The sequence below is a fragment of the Halichoeres trimaculatus genome, unplaced genomic scaffold (genome assembly GCF_033239565.1).
Source record: "Halichoeres trimaculatus isolate MK-OKI-2021-1 unplaced genomic scaffold, fHalTri1.1 fHalTri1_scaffold_8, whole genome shotgun sequence".
Taxonomy (NCBI): Eukaryota; Metazoa; Chordata; class Actinopteri; order Labriformes; family Labridae; genus Halichoeres; species Halichoeres trimaculatus.
Window position 1 is genome coordinate 35,181,926 of NW_027437186.1, and position 17,442 is coordinate 35,199,367.

A 17,442-nucleotide genomic window follows, 5' to 3' on the forward strand; every position below is an offset into this window, starting at 1 on the left:
GCTTGTGCTTTCACTAACTGGCCTTCTCCCTCTGTGTTTTTTCTGCTCTGCGTTTCATTATCTTGCATGATTTTCCCCACAAAGAGCCTTTCACTGAACACTTTGCTCTCCTGTTACCTCCTCCATTTGGTATTTGCGAGCCGCTGTAAAGGGAAACAGATTTGAACTGATGTAACAGAGTTGTCGCCATTTTCAAATGTTCTTTTATTTTCAAATTAATACTGAAAACCAGAGCTCAGGAAACAAACGTTTGTCTGTGTTGGATTAATCGAGTTCTGAGTGCAGAGAGAAGAAAGCTGCTGGTATGAAGAGTTCAAGCCCGGATCTTCATGACACTCGTGAAAACAAGAGAAAGAAGCGTCATATTCTCCAGACACCTCTCCACCTGTGGAATTATGAAATAACAGGAATCAGCCAAAACCCATCTGTACAAATAAAGTGAGGTCTGCTGCAGGTGTCTGCAGGCTTATATAACAGGACAGCGTGCCATCATAAGCACAATTACTCCAGGTTTCCAGGACCAAAGAAGGGAACAGACGATAAAACCCCTTTGATTAGCTTGTGCTTATGCTAACCACGTTACTGACGAGTCCCGCTGATACATTTAACACAGAGACAACGACACAGTCTCTCCTCTGGAACTACACACAAAACACCAGCCATCTTTGAATTAATAATGATGGAAAACAAACATCAAGACTCATTTAAAACCGTTTTCTTTTAAGGTGTCGGTGAAAATAATGCAGCGAAGAAATCCGCCAAACTGATGTGATGAGATACTTTTAGGATCTGATGGATGTAGAAAAAATGGAAGCACACATTGTAAACACACTTTAAGAGTAAACATGGGTGAACACACACTTTAACAACTTATAAGTACACTTGAAACCCAAATAAATAATGAATTATTCACCTCTACATTAACAGACATACAGTATATTGCTCCTTATTTCATAAGACACAAACCTGACCTCCACAAACATACAGTAGATTCAAAACATGGCTCAAAACCCCAAATTTACACCAACAAACTGAGTCACATCTCAATTTAAAATGTACAAAATCACTTGTTTGTGCTCCATCTCTGACGAACATTCACACACACGACACTGAGGATGACGAGTAGCTTCACTCCTGGACACGTTGAGACAGATTCGTCCTTAAAAACCTGAACTGATCCAGCCTCAAACAAGAACAACTTGTAGGCACAGCTTCGATCCCCCAAAGTGCATAAGAGCAGATGTGCTACTTGGAATAACAGCTTTGTTTTTTTAAAGTTTCCTTGACTTGGATTTTTAAGCTGGAAAGAAAAAGAGTGCTTGGATGAAAACTATGACACTGGATGGAAACTCAAGAGGAAGAAGATCCGATTTCTGGATTCATTTTCTTGTATCTTATTTTCTGAGAGAACAATTCTTTGTTTCTTTTCCCACCATGAATAAAATCTTGTTACATCCAAACACTCAAAAAGTCGCTTTCTGAGTGTGTGTTCATGCACCAATGAGGCCCTCTGATCTTCATTCTCTGATAAAAGAAATCAAACGAAGAAATAAATACAGCACTTAATAAAAAAAAGAAACATTCTCTTTGGAAAGAAAGGCTCAAAACTGATCGTGTAACTGATCGAATCATCAGGGGAACAGTTGGTCAGTGAAAGACTTTTCTCCCACAGAGTCCGTGGCTCTGAAGAAATCATGAGGAAATAAGCGACAGTTCTCCCAAATTGTGGTCAGCTCCACCCGGCGAAGTATCAACAGCACAGAACAAGGTCCCCTGAAACATCCAATGGCACACCGTCACCCCCCCTCAGCCGGAGATCCTGGAGAAACCCTGCAGCAGAGTCATGAGTCCGTCTCAGGCCACGCGGTCTGGAAACGCTCGGTCTCATTCCAGCTTTGACATCTCGTACTTGGTGGTCATGATTTCCTGGAATATGAAGAAAAATAAAATCATGTTTTAATCAGTTTTGACTTTCAGATAGGTTTGTTTTTTATCTGTGTTTGTGCAGCTATCACATGTTTATCTGTACGTCTGGTTTGGTGAGATAAATATTATTTTTAGCTCTCCTTTGAAAAACTTGCAGCTTGCATTGATTTTGAGGTACATCTTATTTCTATGAAAAGAGACATTTTTCCTCCTCTTCCACCAAAGAAAAGCAGTCTGTAGCTGCAAAACATATCCCAGCTTGTTACTCTTTATAAGTTTTATTCTTTGCCTATTTTTCTTGTAATAACAAAAGAAAACTCAAACAGAAATGGATTCAAATGGATATGCCTGCTTAAGCCCATTTCATATTGTGCGTGTATATTGAATGTGGCTTGGGGAGGGGGGATTGCGGGGGTCTTGAGTTTATTCCAGTTCTTGTTATTTCATTTGTTATTTTTTTGTTAAGCATTTTGTATTACAAAGTCCTGTATGAAAAGTGCTATACAAATAAAGTATGATGGATTGATTGATTGATATTACTAATTAATAAACAAACTGACTAATAAAATACAAACTAGCCCACTTTAAGATGTATAAAAAGCCGCTATAGCAGCTGCTTTATTTTTATGACTGTGGCTGATGATTTATGGCTGTAAGATGAGACTTCTGATCTCACTCTTCCATGACTGTTTCAAAATTACTTATTACTAAAAGATTAATTCTTTCATTTGGTACTTTTCAGAAAATGCTTTGTGCTTGTTCTAAAAATGTTTTTCAACTGTACATTTTTTTGCCATTGCCAATTTCTCGCCATGCATATTTCTGTTGACAAGTTATTAAAACTTTTTTTTAGGATGACAAAATGATATCAAGATAACTGGACAACAAAATAAACAAACAAAAAAACACTGAAATTTAAAAAGAATTGGATCAAGAAAAACTTATTGTGTTGTTATTTTTTCTTGTACGTGCACACGTTTTCTGGCACAAAAACCTACTTCTGTCCTCTGAAAGCCAAATGTGAACGTCACTGGGAATATCAGAATCACAACTACTTTATTCATCCCCAAGGGGAAATTGCTCAATTTGCAATTTTTTATTAAAAAAACAACAAAAAAACATATATATTTATATATACATATATGTGTATATATATGTGTATATATATATATATATATATATATATATATATATATATATATATATATATATATATATATATATATACATATATATATATATATATATATATATATATATATATATATATATATATATATATATATATATATATATATATATATATATATATATATATTTTAGATAAATATTATAAATATATATATATATTTTAGATAAATATTATATATTTATATATAATTAATTTATTAATATTGTATTACTTAAATGGATAACATTTGCAATTTTTGTAATTATTTTTAAAATTTATTTTATATTATATATACATATATATATATATATATATATATATATATATATATATATATATATATATATATATACATATATATATATATATATATATATATATATATATATATATATATATATATATATATATATATATATATATATATATATATACACACACACACAGAGATAAGTTTTAATAAATATTATTTATTTATATATAATTAATCTCTATTTAAATTGTGTCACTTATTAATTTATTTGCAGAGGAAATTGTAAATAAAGTATGATTTCTGCTTGTTTTGTCCAACAGATCTAGCAGCAGAAGTTTCAGGAATTAAAAACAATTATTTATACAAAAAAAAAAAAAGTCTTGAGCCTTACGGTCTTGATTGCTTTTTTAGAAAACAGAGGGATGTAATTATAAATATCAGTCTGTTTCACAACCAAATAAAAGGTCCATAAAAGATTTCAGAGATCCTCAACAAAGCGTCCAAATGGATATTACTTTTCTTCCTCCCTCAGAGCATCATCTTTAAAATAACTGCTCCTCAATTTTGGACACAAAGAACTTAATCTCTTCTTTCCAACAAGCAACTGCTAATTTAGCCTTTTGAGAGGACATCTGTTGGAAAATTTTTAATCAGTAACTGACTGATCAGCCTGCAAGATAATAACTTTCTTCCACTTTTTTGGATGATGATGGTAAACTACAATGACAATATGGGATCGGCCTTTATCAGCAGTCTGCTTCTGCCTGTGACTTTCAGTCATTATTCAACACATGATTCCTGATTTTGTGATTTTGTGTGCAACGTCAATATTGTGTACAATATTTGGTGTTGGCGTGACTGAATAAAAAGAAAGATGGAGATCTTGGTGGTCATGTGTGGGCCTCCTATTTTACAGATTTTAAACACGATGTTGTTCTCACCTCATCAGAGTCGAGCAGGACCGGTAGAGCTCTGCAGGGACAAAAAAAAAAGAGATTTGTTAAAACCAAACATGCCTGAAGAGAAAACATGAAAAGATTTTGGTGGCGCTGGTAACGACAGCGTTAAAAGCTGCTTACACATCAGTGAGGGAGCTAGGAATGTTATCTTCCACCCACTTCAAGTCTTCGTCCTGCAGAAAGAGAAGAGTCTTTAAAAAGTGAACACTGCCATCTGCTGAGAATGTGACACTGATGAAGCAGAGTTCAACTAAACCTTCAGAAACTTTAATTTCACTGAGCGGCTGGTGTGACTCACAGGGTTTGGCTCTGCAGGCTTCACCGTGCCGTTCGTCTCACTTTTCGATCTCAGCTTTATGCCTTCAGCTGTGGATAAAAAGAAAAGCATGAGACAGGATGAAAGAATAATTCGACAATAAGTGGTAATAACGTGCTCCAGTGTTACCGTACCGATGTTTGCAGAAGCGGTGAACTCTTCGATCTCCTCGTCGTCTGAGTCGTCCATGAGAGGTGTGAAAGCGTACCTGTGCACAGTGACAAGAAATCACTATGTGAATCACTGCCATGTGTTCTGGGACTGTCCTGTTATTCTGCACTTTTGGAAAGTGACACACCGTGCCCTAAAGGGCATTGTCAGGCATTATGAAAGTAAAGAAAAATTAGAAAGTAAGACCTTGTTGTTTTTTTGTCTTATGCCTGAAGATCTGCTTAAAAAAAAAAAAAAGATAAATATTTACTCAGCATACTGACAGTGCAGGTTTAAAAACTGTAACAATGCCTGTCTACGCCAGGACAGGCCTTCCTTAAAAACATGGATGGACATCATAGAAGATATTTACAGGAGATATAAAGGATATAAAGATATGTATAAAAGATTTAAATAGGGAAGATAAAAAGTTTAAAAATAGAGAATATGAAACACTTTAAATAAAGCATATACAAAAAATTATTTAATAAGTTTAATAACTAGAAAAGCACTCAAAGAGCACAGACCTCCACCAAGCATATTGTGATTGTCACCAACACTTTAGTCCTACTTTAAAGATCCCATATTCTGCAAAAATCATTTTATTAAGTCTTTTAGTGAAATTTGTGGGTCTTTGGTTTTACTCCCAGCCCACAAAATGTGATATTTAATGACAAAACCTGTACTTAGTAGTGCTTGTGAATGTAAAATCCTGACCTAAAACGAGCTGTTTGGAATTTAGGGATTTGCCGATGTCAGCGATTCCCTTTTTGACCAATCAGGAGCAAGTCTGACCTGATTGGTCCACCGGAGCAGATACCCCTGAACACCCTCCCCGCCCAATCCCAAAGGAGTGGGGGAAAAAAAAGGAGAATGCCAAAGTTGAAGAGCCATCACTGCTCTGTTTTTGGCTGTAAACAGCCACATAGTTCCATGCACAAGCTTCCCATCTCAGAAGAAGACAGACTAAGTGGCTAGAGTTCATTTATCAGGAAATGTTCCAGCTACACTCAGTAAAACTGTGCATGTGTGTGCTAGTCACTTCACGGCCGACTGCTTTTCCAGCTTTGGACAGTCCAACAGAGGGCTAGCCAATAGACTGGTCCTGAATCCAGGCGCATTACCAACCATCCTCCAACAAACCTGGGACCCTGGAAATGTGAGTATTTTAAATGCTGTGTGCTGTGGAGCAGATGGAAGAGCTTTTCCTCAGTGTTCCCCCTGTCTCTGTGTTAGCTTCAGGATGCTAACTTTAGCTGTGGTTAGCCTGTTGTTTTAGCCTGTAATGTTACAGTAAATGAGCTTCTCTGTTTTCTAAACATTGTGCACTCGGAGCTCGTGGCGCCACTCTCAGTGACGCTGAAGAGCGGGGCGGTATCAGCTCATTTACATATGAAGGCCACGCCCACTAAATCAGAGCGTTCTGAAGAGAGGGGCTACGAGAGCCTGGAAACAATGCTGCTGTGCTTGATTTATTGGCTTTTTGGACCAAAACATGTTACTACCATTTCATGAAGACATCAATGATCCAGATTAAACTGCAGAAAAGGAGCAGAATATGGGACCTTTAATGTTATACTCCCTTTCAGCAGACTGTCTGCTACAGTTTGGTGTTAGTTGCAGGTTTGTACGATAATTTGTTTCCTGACAGTGTTGAAAATGATGATGACCCAGTACATATTTCATATTCAGGAATGGAAAGGATCTTAGTATCCAGAATATTGCCAGGATCTGGATCGTACTTTTACATCTGTCAGAAATTATGGTGACCTTGTCTTGTGTTGTTTTGCAAAGCAATCTGACCATTTATGGTGGAGTTATATACACATATGGTGAAAACGTCCCTATCTCACAATGATAAAGAATCCTTTAAAAAAGTCCTGGATCCAGACTGTGATCCAGATCACCTCCAAAATTTAAACACAACTTTAGTCTTACCGCTGGTTGTTTGCAGACGGTCTCCACAAGAACATGATGACAAACAGGATGACAGAGAACAGGAACCTCCAGAAAGCGTCTTCCACCCACAGCTCCATCCAATCCTGAACACACCACACAGATCATCAACAAAAAGTCAATCATTACTCATATTTTCATCTTTAAATGAATAAATACGAGTATACAAACAATACTCACAGACTGGCAATCTGCTAAGCGGAACTTTTTTGCTATCCACCCCATGAAAACGATGGAGGCTGGAGCAGAAAAGAAGGAAACGTTGTGTTTACGCTGAAGAAGACTTTATCTATGATGGATTACTGCAGGTGTTGATGAACTTACCAATGACAGCAAATATGAGCGTGTTTGTGAAGTGTCTGTACAGAGACAGTTTGACAGGGTTTCTCCTCAGCTTCAGAGTCTTGATGGTTTGTGCCAGGCTCACAAAGATGTTTGTAGCAGTCAAGGGAAACATTTCACTCAGAGAGACACTGGATATCACTCGATACAGGATGCTGTTAAGGCTTTAATGAAAGCCAGACGAAGCTACGAGCCTCCTTCTCTGATGTATGATCGAATGTGAGAGCAGCAGATGTAAACAGAGACTGACCACAAGCTGCTGCAGGAGCACAGCGAGGAAAATGAAAGCAGAAGGCCTCACGTCTCAGCACTTTAGGACGTCAGCCGTCTGATAAATGTTCTGTTTACGTACGTTAGCATCAAGGCTAGGCTACGTCTGAAATTCTGCTTTTTTCTTTAGTTGATGAAATGGGTTGAAATAATGTTTTAAAAAATGATTTTTCCATTTTTCCTGAGGAGAAAAAATACAATCAAGAGCATCACCTGTGCATGCAAAGGCAACATTTCCTTACTTAATTAAATGTTGAATTTGACTTTAAATTATAAAAGAGGTGAAGGGAAAATCAAAATAATTTTGCAAAAGAGCTCAAAACACCAAACAAAAGCAAAAAAGCAAAAACCATTGATTGAAAAAGGAGAGAAGCAGGAGGATGGAGGATGTTTGGATCAGTTTGACAGATTTTAACTGAGTTGTTTCAGAGTTTGACAGAGGATGAATGATGAATGTAGGACTGATATGGAAAGCAGTTCACAGCTCTTTCACTGCTCTGTAACTGGGAAAGGCGTCGACAGCTGCAGATCAACCTCCACATGTTTAACTGTGGCTCATGTGAAGCAGGTGAGGAGCAGAGGGGAACCACACAGGGAAAGTTACACAGGTGCACAAAAGGATATCCACCAGCATAGAGAGGAGTCAAGCAGAGCCAGGGGAATGTTGGCCAGCAGGGCCAAGTCAGAGTCTTTCGCCTAAAAGGAGGGACAGAGCGGGACCAGAGGATCCGAGGAAGGAGGAGGATAAATCACAGAGAGGATGGGAGATCAAAAAGCAGCAGAGGCAGTAAAATATAGAACCATTCACCAAAGTGCAGGAGAGAAATCATAAATCATCATCCAACTCAAGAAGCAAGAATATCCAGATCACCTCACAGTAAATAATAAAACATCACATGAAGCTGTAAAAGCTTCGAATCATCGGTGCAGCACTGGAAGGATATAAACCAGATGGCGCACGAGTCAAACACGGCCAGAACAATTGCTGTAATGAGACCAGGGCCATTGTCTCGACCCTTCAATTTGGCCCCCACAAAAAAGAAATTCATGAGATGTGTCAGTTAGCTTCAAAACACAATCAGAAGAGACTTTTAAACACCAGGTGAAACAGCTGTGAGGCCTCGCCGCTCACAGACTCAGGGGTTATTTCAGGTCAGAGCTAAGTCGTTATCTTTTCTTTAAATTCCTAGTTTCCCTGTTTTTACTGAACACCTTTCAGACTTAAAATATCAGATAATTACAGTGGCAGGTGGGTGTCAGCGATGTGCAAAAAAGCTACAACACACATGCAAAAAATCAACAACACAAATACAAAAAGCTAAAACACAAACAAGGTTACAACATAAATAAAAAAGCAAGACATGAATGCAAAAAGCTATAAGATACATGCAAAAAGCTTCACAAATGCAAAAAAGGTACAACAAATGCAAAAGCTACAATACAAATGCAGAAGGTTACAACATAAATGCAAAAGTTACAACACAAATGCAAAAAGCTACAGCACAAATGCAAAAGTGACAAAACAATTAAAAAAAGCTTCAAAAATGCAAAAAGCTATAAGTTGCATGCCAAAAACTTTGACACAAATGCAAAAGCTACTACACAAATGCAAAAGCTACAACACTAACGCAAAAACCTTTCAACACGAATGCAAAAGCAACAACACAAACGCAAAAACCTTTCAACACAAATGCAAAAGCTACAACACAAACGCAAAAACCTTTCAACACAAATGCAAAAAGCTACAGCACAAATGCAAAAGTGACAAAAAAATTGCAAAAAGCTTCAAAAATGCAAAAAGCTACAACATGCATGCCAAAAACTTTGACACAAATGCAAAAGCTACTACACAAATGCAAAAGCTACAACACTAACGCAAAAACCTTTCAACACAAATGCAAAAGCTACAACACAAACACAAAAACCTTTCAACACAAATGCAAAAAGCTACAGCGCTAATGCAAAAAGCTACAACACAAATGCAGAAGTGACAAAACGATTGCAAAAAGCTACTACGTGAATGCAAAAACCTTTAACACAAATGCAAAAGGCTACTACATAAATTAAAAAGTCTTCAACTCAAGGAAAAAGCTACACTAGGAATGCAAAAACTACAACACAATTGCAAAAGGCTACAACACAAATGCAACGCAAAAACGTTTCAACACAAATGCAAAAGCTACAACACAAACGCAAAAACCTTTCAACACAAATGCAAAAAGCTACAACATGCATGCAAAAAGCTACTACGCGAATGCAAAAACCTTTAACACCAATGCAAAAGGCTACTACATAAATTAATAAGTCTTCAACTTAATGAAAAAGCTACACTAGGAATGCAAAAACTACAACACAATTGCAAAAGGCTACAACACAAATGCAACGCAGAAAGCTGCAAAAGTAACTTACTTCATCTCTGATACATAGCGCTTTGTAGGAGTCTCACCTTGTGAGATCCTTTGTAGTACTTTTATTTTTTCATTTACCGGAAAAATATGTAATCTTAAATTTAGCTCTTTGAATCAATTATGTTAGCATTAAAGCTATATTTATCATATTTAAAGGTAAAAAAGGAAACAACCATTTCCTCACTTTTAAATCTCTTTTGTGTCTGTTAGGTTAACTGTTCTCTTAACTTCTGTTGTGGCTGCACTTCCATTGCGTTGTGGCTCTTGTATTCCTGTTGTGGCTTTTGCTAATCGGCGGCCACCTACCGGCCACCTACCGGCCACCTACCGGCCACCTACCGGCCACCTACCGGCCACCGTAGATAATGAAGTGGATTGAATTGAAATTTAAAATGCAGGTCTGACCTTTACAAAACCAATACTGTGTAGAAATGTGAACAGTGGTTAAATTAGCACTTCCAACTTCTAGCATCTAATTTAAAAACATTGACAGAGAGTAAAACTCACCCCAGTTATCCTCAGGACGCCTTCAATGCTCGCAAAGGCAAAGTAGAGGATGCCGAGCCCCACAACTCTGTGCATCACTGTCCCCAGTCGAGGCCTGAGAGAAACACATACACACAATAAAATTCAGATTTTTACAAAATAAAAGAAAAAAAGAAAGAAAAAAAGCTGCTTAGAAACAAAAACAGGCTGACATACTTAACAATGCCATAACCCAGGCTGACAATGATGACAAGCAATCGAGCCAGAGTCCTCTTCAAGGCAGAGACCAGCTCCGCGAAGATCAACAAGCCAGTAGCTGAGGGGGAACAGTTGTAGGAAAACATCACACTCAAAGCCAAATATTTACAAGATCATGTGAAGCAGTCAAATAAAAATATTTCCTGATGACTTGCAAACACTCACACGCAGAGCCGACAGCGTTGGTGTTTTCATACTCAGCACAGAAGACGGCTTTCTCCACCATCCCCAGGAAAATGACCCCCGCGATCCAGAACTGGATCCGCAGCAGATCTTTCCAGTAGCAGGCGGCCCAGAGAAACCACAGCAGGGCGTACAGGATGTAGACGACACACATCACCATGTAGAACTACAAACAGGGAGGGATTCACGGCATGAAGATGAACCGTTAGGGTTTTTGTGTGACTTTTTGAACAAGCCATTGTATTTATAATAATATTTCTTTGTCATATGAAAAAGAACAACACCACCTTTAAAGTCATCAACTTACGATCATAAGAGGCCATTCTGTGATAGAAATGTAGCCATGGCTTCCTTTCATCACCACATCAACTGGAAAAAAAACAAGACAAAGAAAGTTGAAGCAGCTTTTCTGTTTAGGTTAAACAGGAACACACATGGTTAAAACACAGTTAGAGTTTCTGAGGTTAAAGCACGGGCAGGCAACTTTTTCAATGGCTCAAGACACTTTAGTTTCCTTCTATTGCCAGGTTTTTAACAGTACAGAAAGTTTTGAAAGTGTTACTCTGATACACATACTTTGCTTACACTGTTTTCCTGTTTGGTCTCAGACTCTCCACACCTACATACCCCTACATACACTTTCACAGCAAATAGCATGCATCACTCAATCTCTGGGAATAAATTCACACTCCCTTGTCCTTGTTTGTATACCGATTTTGGGCCGATATCAATTTTTATTTTTCATTTTTTTATAACTGACAGCATATGTCCTCCGTTGTAACTGTTCTCTGTATGGAAACTATAGACTATAAAACAAAAACGGACGTCATCTTGTGGCTCATGGTGTGCTTGCCACAAAAACTGCTCCCCCTGGTGGCTAGTTGTAGTATTGGTTTTAAAAAAAAAATCAGTCTCTCCAGTCATTCCAGATGGGCTGTGGTCAAACTTTAGAAAATTAATCCACCTGGTAGAAATGTTTCTCACGTCTGATTGTTGTGGTGATTTGAAGATATCATTTGGCTGCCTTGTATTCAAGTTCTCTTTTTTTTCTGAAAAGTTTCGTTTTTATTAGTTAGACGAGGTTAAAAACGAGTTGTTACGTCACGTTTAACGATGATTGACAGCTGCCGTTCTTGTGTATTTTTTGGGGGGATTGTAAAATATGTCGGTGTACATATGTGTGTATTATATATGTGCGCTAGGTTGCCTACTCCTGGGTTAGAGGATGCTGCATGGATGGATTAATGGATTCTTTTCTGAATGAGTTTTGCTGATGGACGTCTTTTTACTACAAACATACGATATTGCTTTCTCCTTTTTGCCATACTACTTTATTTCAGTGATCTTTGCGTTCTCAGGACCTCTTTACACTCTGTGTCCCAAACCCTTGGACAGAAATTGGGAAAAAGCCTTTGGGTGCTTCGTGGAACCAGCTGCAGAACGACCTAACCTGGCTGTATAATAGGACAATGTTTTAGCTTGGCTGTTTAAACAAGTGATTTCTTGAATGACTCCTTGATTTTACTCCATAACCTTGTGTTTCCTTGACTGTACTTTGTCTCTTTTTGTGTTTTCTATCTTTAACTTTGTGTTTTTGCTGCTGCTTGTCTCGGCCAGGTCTCCCTTAAAGAAGAGGTTTTCATCTTAATCAGACCAACCTGGTTAAATAAAGGTTAAATAAATAAATATTCAGTGACAACATTTTGATTTCCTCCTTTCCCTTAACTGTTTTAAGTGTGGAACACATTATGATGACCCTTCATACCAGCCACACTCTGACATATCAGTCAGAAATAATCTCACCTGTTAGGTTCCAGTTAGCTTCCTGTTTAGTGGACACAACTTTAACGACCAGCAGGTACGGCCCGTCCTTCCACGTCGTAGCGATGACGTTGTCTTTGATTTTCAAGCTGCTGTTCTTCATCGAGCCGTCGTCGTACTCCTCAGTGATCCACTGTTTTTCTTTTTCATCCTGAGGTCGAACAGAAAGTCTTTATTTTTAACACAAGAATCGTGTTTTGTTCAGCTCAGGCCTTGTTGAATTATGATTTTCATCCATGAGTATTTATATTCACTCACCAGCACTTCTCCTTGAACGGGTGGACTGACCGTGTGTGGATCTGCTTTTGCTTTCTGAAAATCAAACAGTTGTACATTTAGAGAAGTGAAACTTTCTGTGTCCGAGGATAACAACACAACACACTTACTTTGAGCATGGGAAAAGACAGCAGCGCACTGTTGCATGTTACTGCCGTGTGTTTGTGCTCGATGTACTCTCCTTGTCCAAGGGGGTTGGGATCCAGGCTCTCCCCTCGACTTAAAGGCGTTCTCTCATACATTTCCTACAAACACATCATAATTTAGCACACGTAAAAAAATCCAGATTTACATGATGTGAAGCTCCTGTGCTTACCTCGATGTTGTTGAATTCATTGTGGCAGGGGTAGTATTTTAACAACCAGTGAATAGTGAAGGACACTTCCTCAGGACAGCCAAAAGACACGACTGCAAGACACAAAACATGTTGAAAAAAAACATAGAGAATACAGGTTTAGCTGTTAACATATAGTGAGGAAAATAAGTGTTGAATGCGTCAAAACAAAATTTCTACCAGACCTTGGTATTAACTCAAATAATCCACACATGAAAAGAAATCACAATGTTCAGGTCCATAAATAATGATTATGTGGAATTAAGTACGATAACACAGGAAAAAAGTATTGAACACGCTAACTGAGACTCATCTAATATTTAGTGGAGAAGCCTTTGTTTGCAGTGACAGCTTCCAGACACTTCTTGTATGTTTGAACTAATGGCCCACACTGCTCAGGTGTGATTTTGGCCCATTCCTCTGCACAGATTGTCTTTAAATCTGGAATATTCTTTGGTGCCCTCTGGTGAACCCTTTTCTTTACTTCTTTCCACAAATGTTCAGTTGGATTGAAGTCAGGTGATTAACTAGGCCATTCTAACAGATTGATTTTCTTTTTTTGAAACCATATGAGAGTCAACTTTGCCGTGTGCTTTGGATGGTTGTCCTGCTGGAAGGTCCAGCCACGTCTCATCTTCATCATCCTGGTGGATGGCAGCAGATTCAGATCAAGAATTTCCCCATACATGGCTCCATTCATTGCTCCGTCAGTTATATGAAGTTTGCCAACACCATGAGATGAGAAACAACCCCATGCCATGATGCTTCCACCTCCAAACTTCACTGTTGGTGTAGTGTTTTTTGGCTGATGTGCAGAGCCATTTCTCCTCCAAACATGGTCTGTAGTATGACAGCCCAAAAGTTCAGTTTTGGTCTCATCTGACCAGACAACATTCTCCCAGTATTCTACAGGCTTGTCAAGATGCTGTTTAGCAAACTTTAAACCAGCTTCAACATGCCTTTTCTTGAGGAATGGAGTCTTGTGGGCTGAGCGTCCATAGAGGCCATGGCGGTGGAGTGCATTGCCTATTGTTTCCTCTGTAACAATAGTACCTGCTGCCTCCAAGTCTTTCTGTAGCACTTTCAAGGTGGTCCTTGGCTGGTTGAGTACTCTTCTGACTATCTTTCTGACTCCCTGGTCAGAAATCTTCAAGGAGCTCCTGCGCGTGGCCTGTTGATGGTAAGGTGGTGCTTCTTCCACTTGTGAATAATGGCTCCAACGGTGCTGACTGGAATATTCAGGTGCTTTGATTTAAGTCTGTAACCAGTTCCATTCTGATGCTGAGCAACAATCAGGTTGTGAATGTCTTCAGAGAGCTCTTTGCCTTTACCCATCATGAGGTGTGTGGTATTTAACTGCTTGGTGAAAAAAACACATTTTTTATAGGACCATCAATTTGCTCTAGCCCAGCTGATGTTGGTTTGCACTAATTGGAAGTTCAAGTAATAATTACTGACAGATTTCAGGTGGTATGGTGCATTTCCTTGCCAAAGTATACAGCCTTTCCATGGTGTGTTCAATACTTTTTTCCTGCGTTATCGTACTTAATTCACCATAATCATTATTTATGGACCTGAACGTTGTGATTTCTTTTCATGTCTGTTCAGTACTTATTTTCCCCACTGTAAGTTATTTCTGTTTCCTTACCTTTTAACTGGATGTCTGTGTCTTTATACATTGATTTTCTCAGCAGCAGAGGCCTCGAGGTCTGAGGGACAAACCAAAAATGTTTTAGTTCCAAAGAGTTATTTAAGATTATTTCTCCTATCAATCAAAAGAAAACTTAACCCAGAGTCCGGATAAATCATTAAACCTGATCAATTCGATCACTTTCTGTTTTACTGGAAAGGAAATCTGGCCAGACTTTATTTTTCACCTTGATCTTATGGTGTTGATTTAAGAGTCTTTAAACAGCCCTGAGAAACAGGAACGAAATAAACAACCGAGAAAAAACAAATGAATGATCATTTCTATTCAAAGCAATAAGTATAGCAGGACATTAATTGCTTCACTGTCTCTGATAACATCAGTTAAAAAGTGAACTTTGATTTTTGACGAGTCCCCTTGTAGTTGTATTATCTTAGATTAAAACTTCCTGAACTCTCTGCCTGTGTCAGTGTGAAGGGAAGTCTCTATGTCCTAAAATCAGAAACTTGTCCTTTAATATCATCCATAGATGTGTGTCTGTTTGAAATAATCTTAAGAAATACTCTCACTCGTCCTTTCAGTACACCTAATACTGCAACTAGATACAGAAACAAACAGCACAGGAGGGAATCTGAAACTTCTCAAGGCTTTAATAATTGATCAAGTATTTCTAATTCTCCTTCAATGATGTCTGTAAGCTTTGTCTCAGAGCTTCAGCTTTCCCAGCGGTTATTAGAAGTAGTGAAATAACTTCTAAATGTTCAGGAACTATAGAAACATGACCTTTCTAGATTTCATGTACGTCTTTTACACACTACAGTCCCATTTCAATAACTTGCAAAAACTCCCCAAAAAACAACTTAAACGGGGTCTTTTTTTTTAAGATGATCACTTTACTACAAATTAGTTTGCACCTTTTAAATGATTGTTTTTTAACTTCCTGTCCGCAGTCTGCTCTGGATAATGTCATATTTAGTATGACCTGCACTGCTGACCCTTCCACCAGGTCAAGCTCAAAGTGTTAACACAATGAGTATTTTTAAAAAAAAGTGTGATTACATATCTTAAATATATTTTCTTTATGACTTTTTACTTTTTTTTCTTTAAATCAGACTGTTTTCCAGCTGTTCCAGTATGTTTAAATCTATTCCCATAACAGTGAGATGGATTGTTAGTTTAGGTCAGGCTGTACTGCTTTATTTACTATTATATTATTTATTATTTTTGCCCGCAGGCAGATTTGTTTTGCAGCAAGAAACCACAATCAAACAGTCACAGACTATTAAAAAACAAGAACATAATTAATAAGTCACTCCTGTCACTTATAATATTTAGCACAAAAGCAAATATTATCTTAAAAACACATCATTAAAACAGCACCAAAGATAAATAAAAGCTGGTAAGTAAAGTCAAATAAGTAATATAAATAAATAAGATGGTTTAAGATGTATAAGTTTATGTAGCATGGAGCCAAAGAATGATAAATCAATAACAGACATGACCTCCTTTGGCAGCAGGCAGAGATTACACCCTCTGTGTAGTTGTTGCATTTCCAATTCAAACACACAGCTCCATTCATAACTAGTTTTTAGATTTAGTGATAGAGTAAGAGCTCTTTCAATAATAACTAAGTTCATCCTGCTTTTCAAGACATTCAAGAATTACAAGGAGATTAAAGGGACTTGATAATGCAAGTGTCAGGCTTTAGGGGTGTGTTTCTGTTTATACTCCAACTAGTTTGTTTAAAGAGTGGTTAATTAAGCTGAGTCATTAAGATAAACACGACGGGATTTTCTGATATTCATTAAGGAGGCAGTCTTTAAGGTGAGAAAACACACTTCAGATTTTCTCTCACAGGCTAATTAGCAAACAGTCTCTGGACAGCTGTTTAACAGGCTAGTTAGTTAGCAAACGGCTCCCCTATCTGTCAGAGGCTAACTGTCAGACGGCTAAAAACAAACCCAGCGACCTTCAGAGGAAATGTTTAGTCAAATATCTGAAGGGTAGCAAGTTAAGAGTGGTTAATTTGACTGAATTACTGCAGGTAACACAACTGTCACAACCCTCCGCTCAGCTGATAGCGAAGGGTATAAGAGGGCTAATGTGGCTAATGCTACCTAGCCGGTGCCGCAGTCAGCCGGTCCGTGAAGTGTTCCCGGTGAGGTACTCACATTTACAACAGTGATCTTCCAAAGCCCTGTCTCTGGAGCTGCAACGACCGCTTCCACCGTGCTGAGCAAAACTACAACCAGGACACCCCATGGATAAAAAACTCCCCTGGTCGGACAGCTCCACGTCCCCATCCTGACTGCCGCAGCCATGTTCCTTGTAGGCGTCAGTGCTGTCCTGTAGGAGGCGCCGTGAACGCAACACCGTTACCAGTCAGAGAGACCGGGGGCTTTACGATCAAAGGAGTCATTTAACCTCATCTCACCTGGATTAAAGTAAATTCTCATGACATTAAAAAAAAAGTGCAAAAAAATAAATAAAGAAACTTAAATAATTTGCAAAAAAAGAGGAAAAAAATTCAAATAAAAAAGAAATTTAATAAATGAGTATCAATTTGCAAAAAAAAAAAAAAAAAAAAAAAAAAAACATTTTTTAATCTATAAACTTCACAATTTAAATTTCAAAATAAATAAAAAAAATAAAATAATTTTAATTAAAAAAGATTAAAACAAATAT

At 37.9% G+C, this 17,442-nt stretch overlaps 1 protein-coding gene across 1 annotated transcript; it reads right to left on the bottom strand.

Moving 5' to 3' along the window:
* Window positions 1-4,240: 4,240 nt before the first annotated feature.
* On the bottom strand, window positions 4,241-17,137 carry tmem87b (transmembrane protein 87B). The gene is made up of 18 exons (XM_074676083.1): window positions 16,929-17,137; window positions 14,758-14,818; window positions 13,092-13,183; window positions 12,886-13,020; window positions 12,758-12,811; window positions 12,482-12,650; window positions 10,986-11,047; window positions 10,661-10,844; window positions 10,454-10,553; window positions 10,259-10,352; window positions 7,966-8,039; window positions 7,056-7,162; window positions 6,912-6,970; window positions 6,714-6,817; window positions 4,760-4,833; window positions 4,608-4,675; window positions 4,430-4,482; window positions 4,241-4,322 (listed from the first exon to the last, which is right to left on the bottom strand). The coding sequence occupies exons 1-18, from the start codon at window positions 17,076-17,078 to the stop codon at window positions 4,256-4,258; spliced, it is 1,707 nt and encodes a 568-aa protein (XP_074532184.1). The 5' UTR covers window positions 17,079-17,137; the 3' UTR covers window positions 4,241-4,255.
* Between the last annotated feature and the right edge of the window lie 305 nt (window positions 17,138-17,442).

Excerpts from the sequence above, each read along its gene's own strand:
- tmem87b (XM_074676083.1), bottom strand. The coding sequence starts at position 17,078 with ATGGCTGCGGCAGTCAGGATGGGGACGTGGAGCTGTCCGACCAGGGGA. Across the intron at positions 11,048-12,481 it reads AGCTAACTGGAACCTAACAG|TTGATGTGGTGATGAAAGGA; the intron begins GTGAGATTATTT and ends TTTTTTTTCCAG. Across the intron at positions 10,845-10,985 it reads CAGAATGGCCTCTTATGATC|TTCTACATGGTGATGTGTGT; the intron begins GTAAGTTGATGA and ends CCCTGTTTGTAG.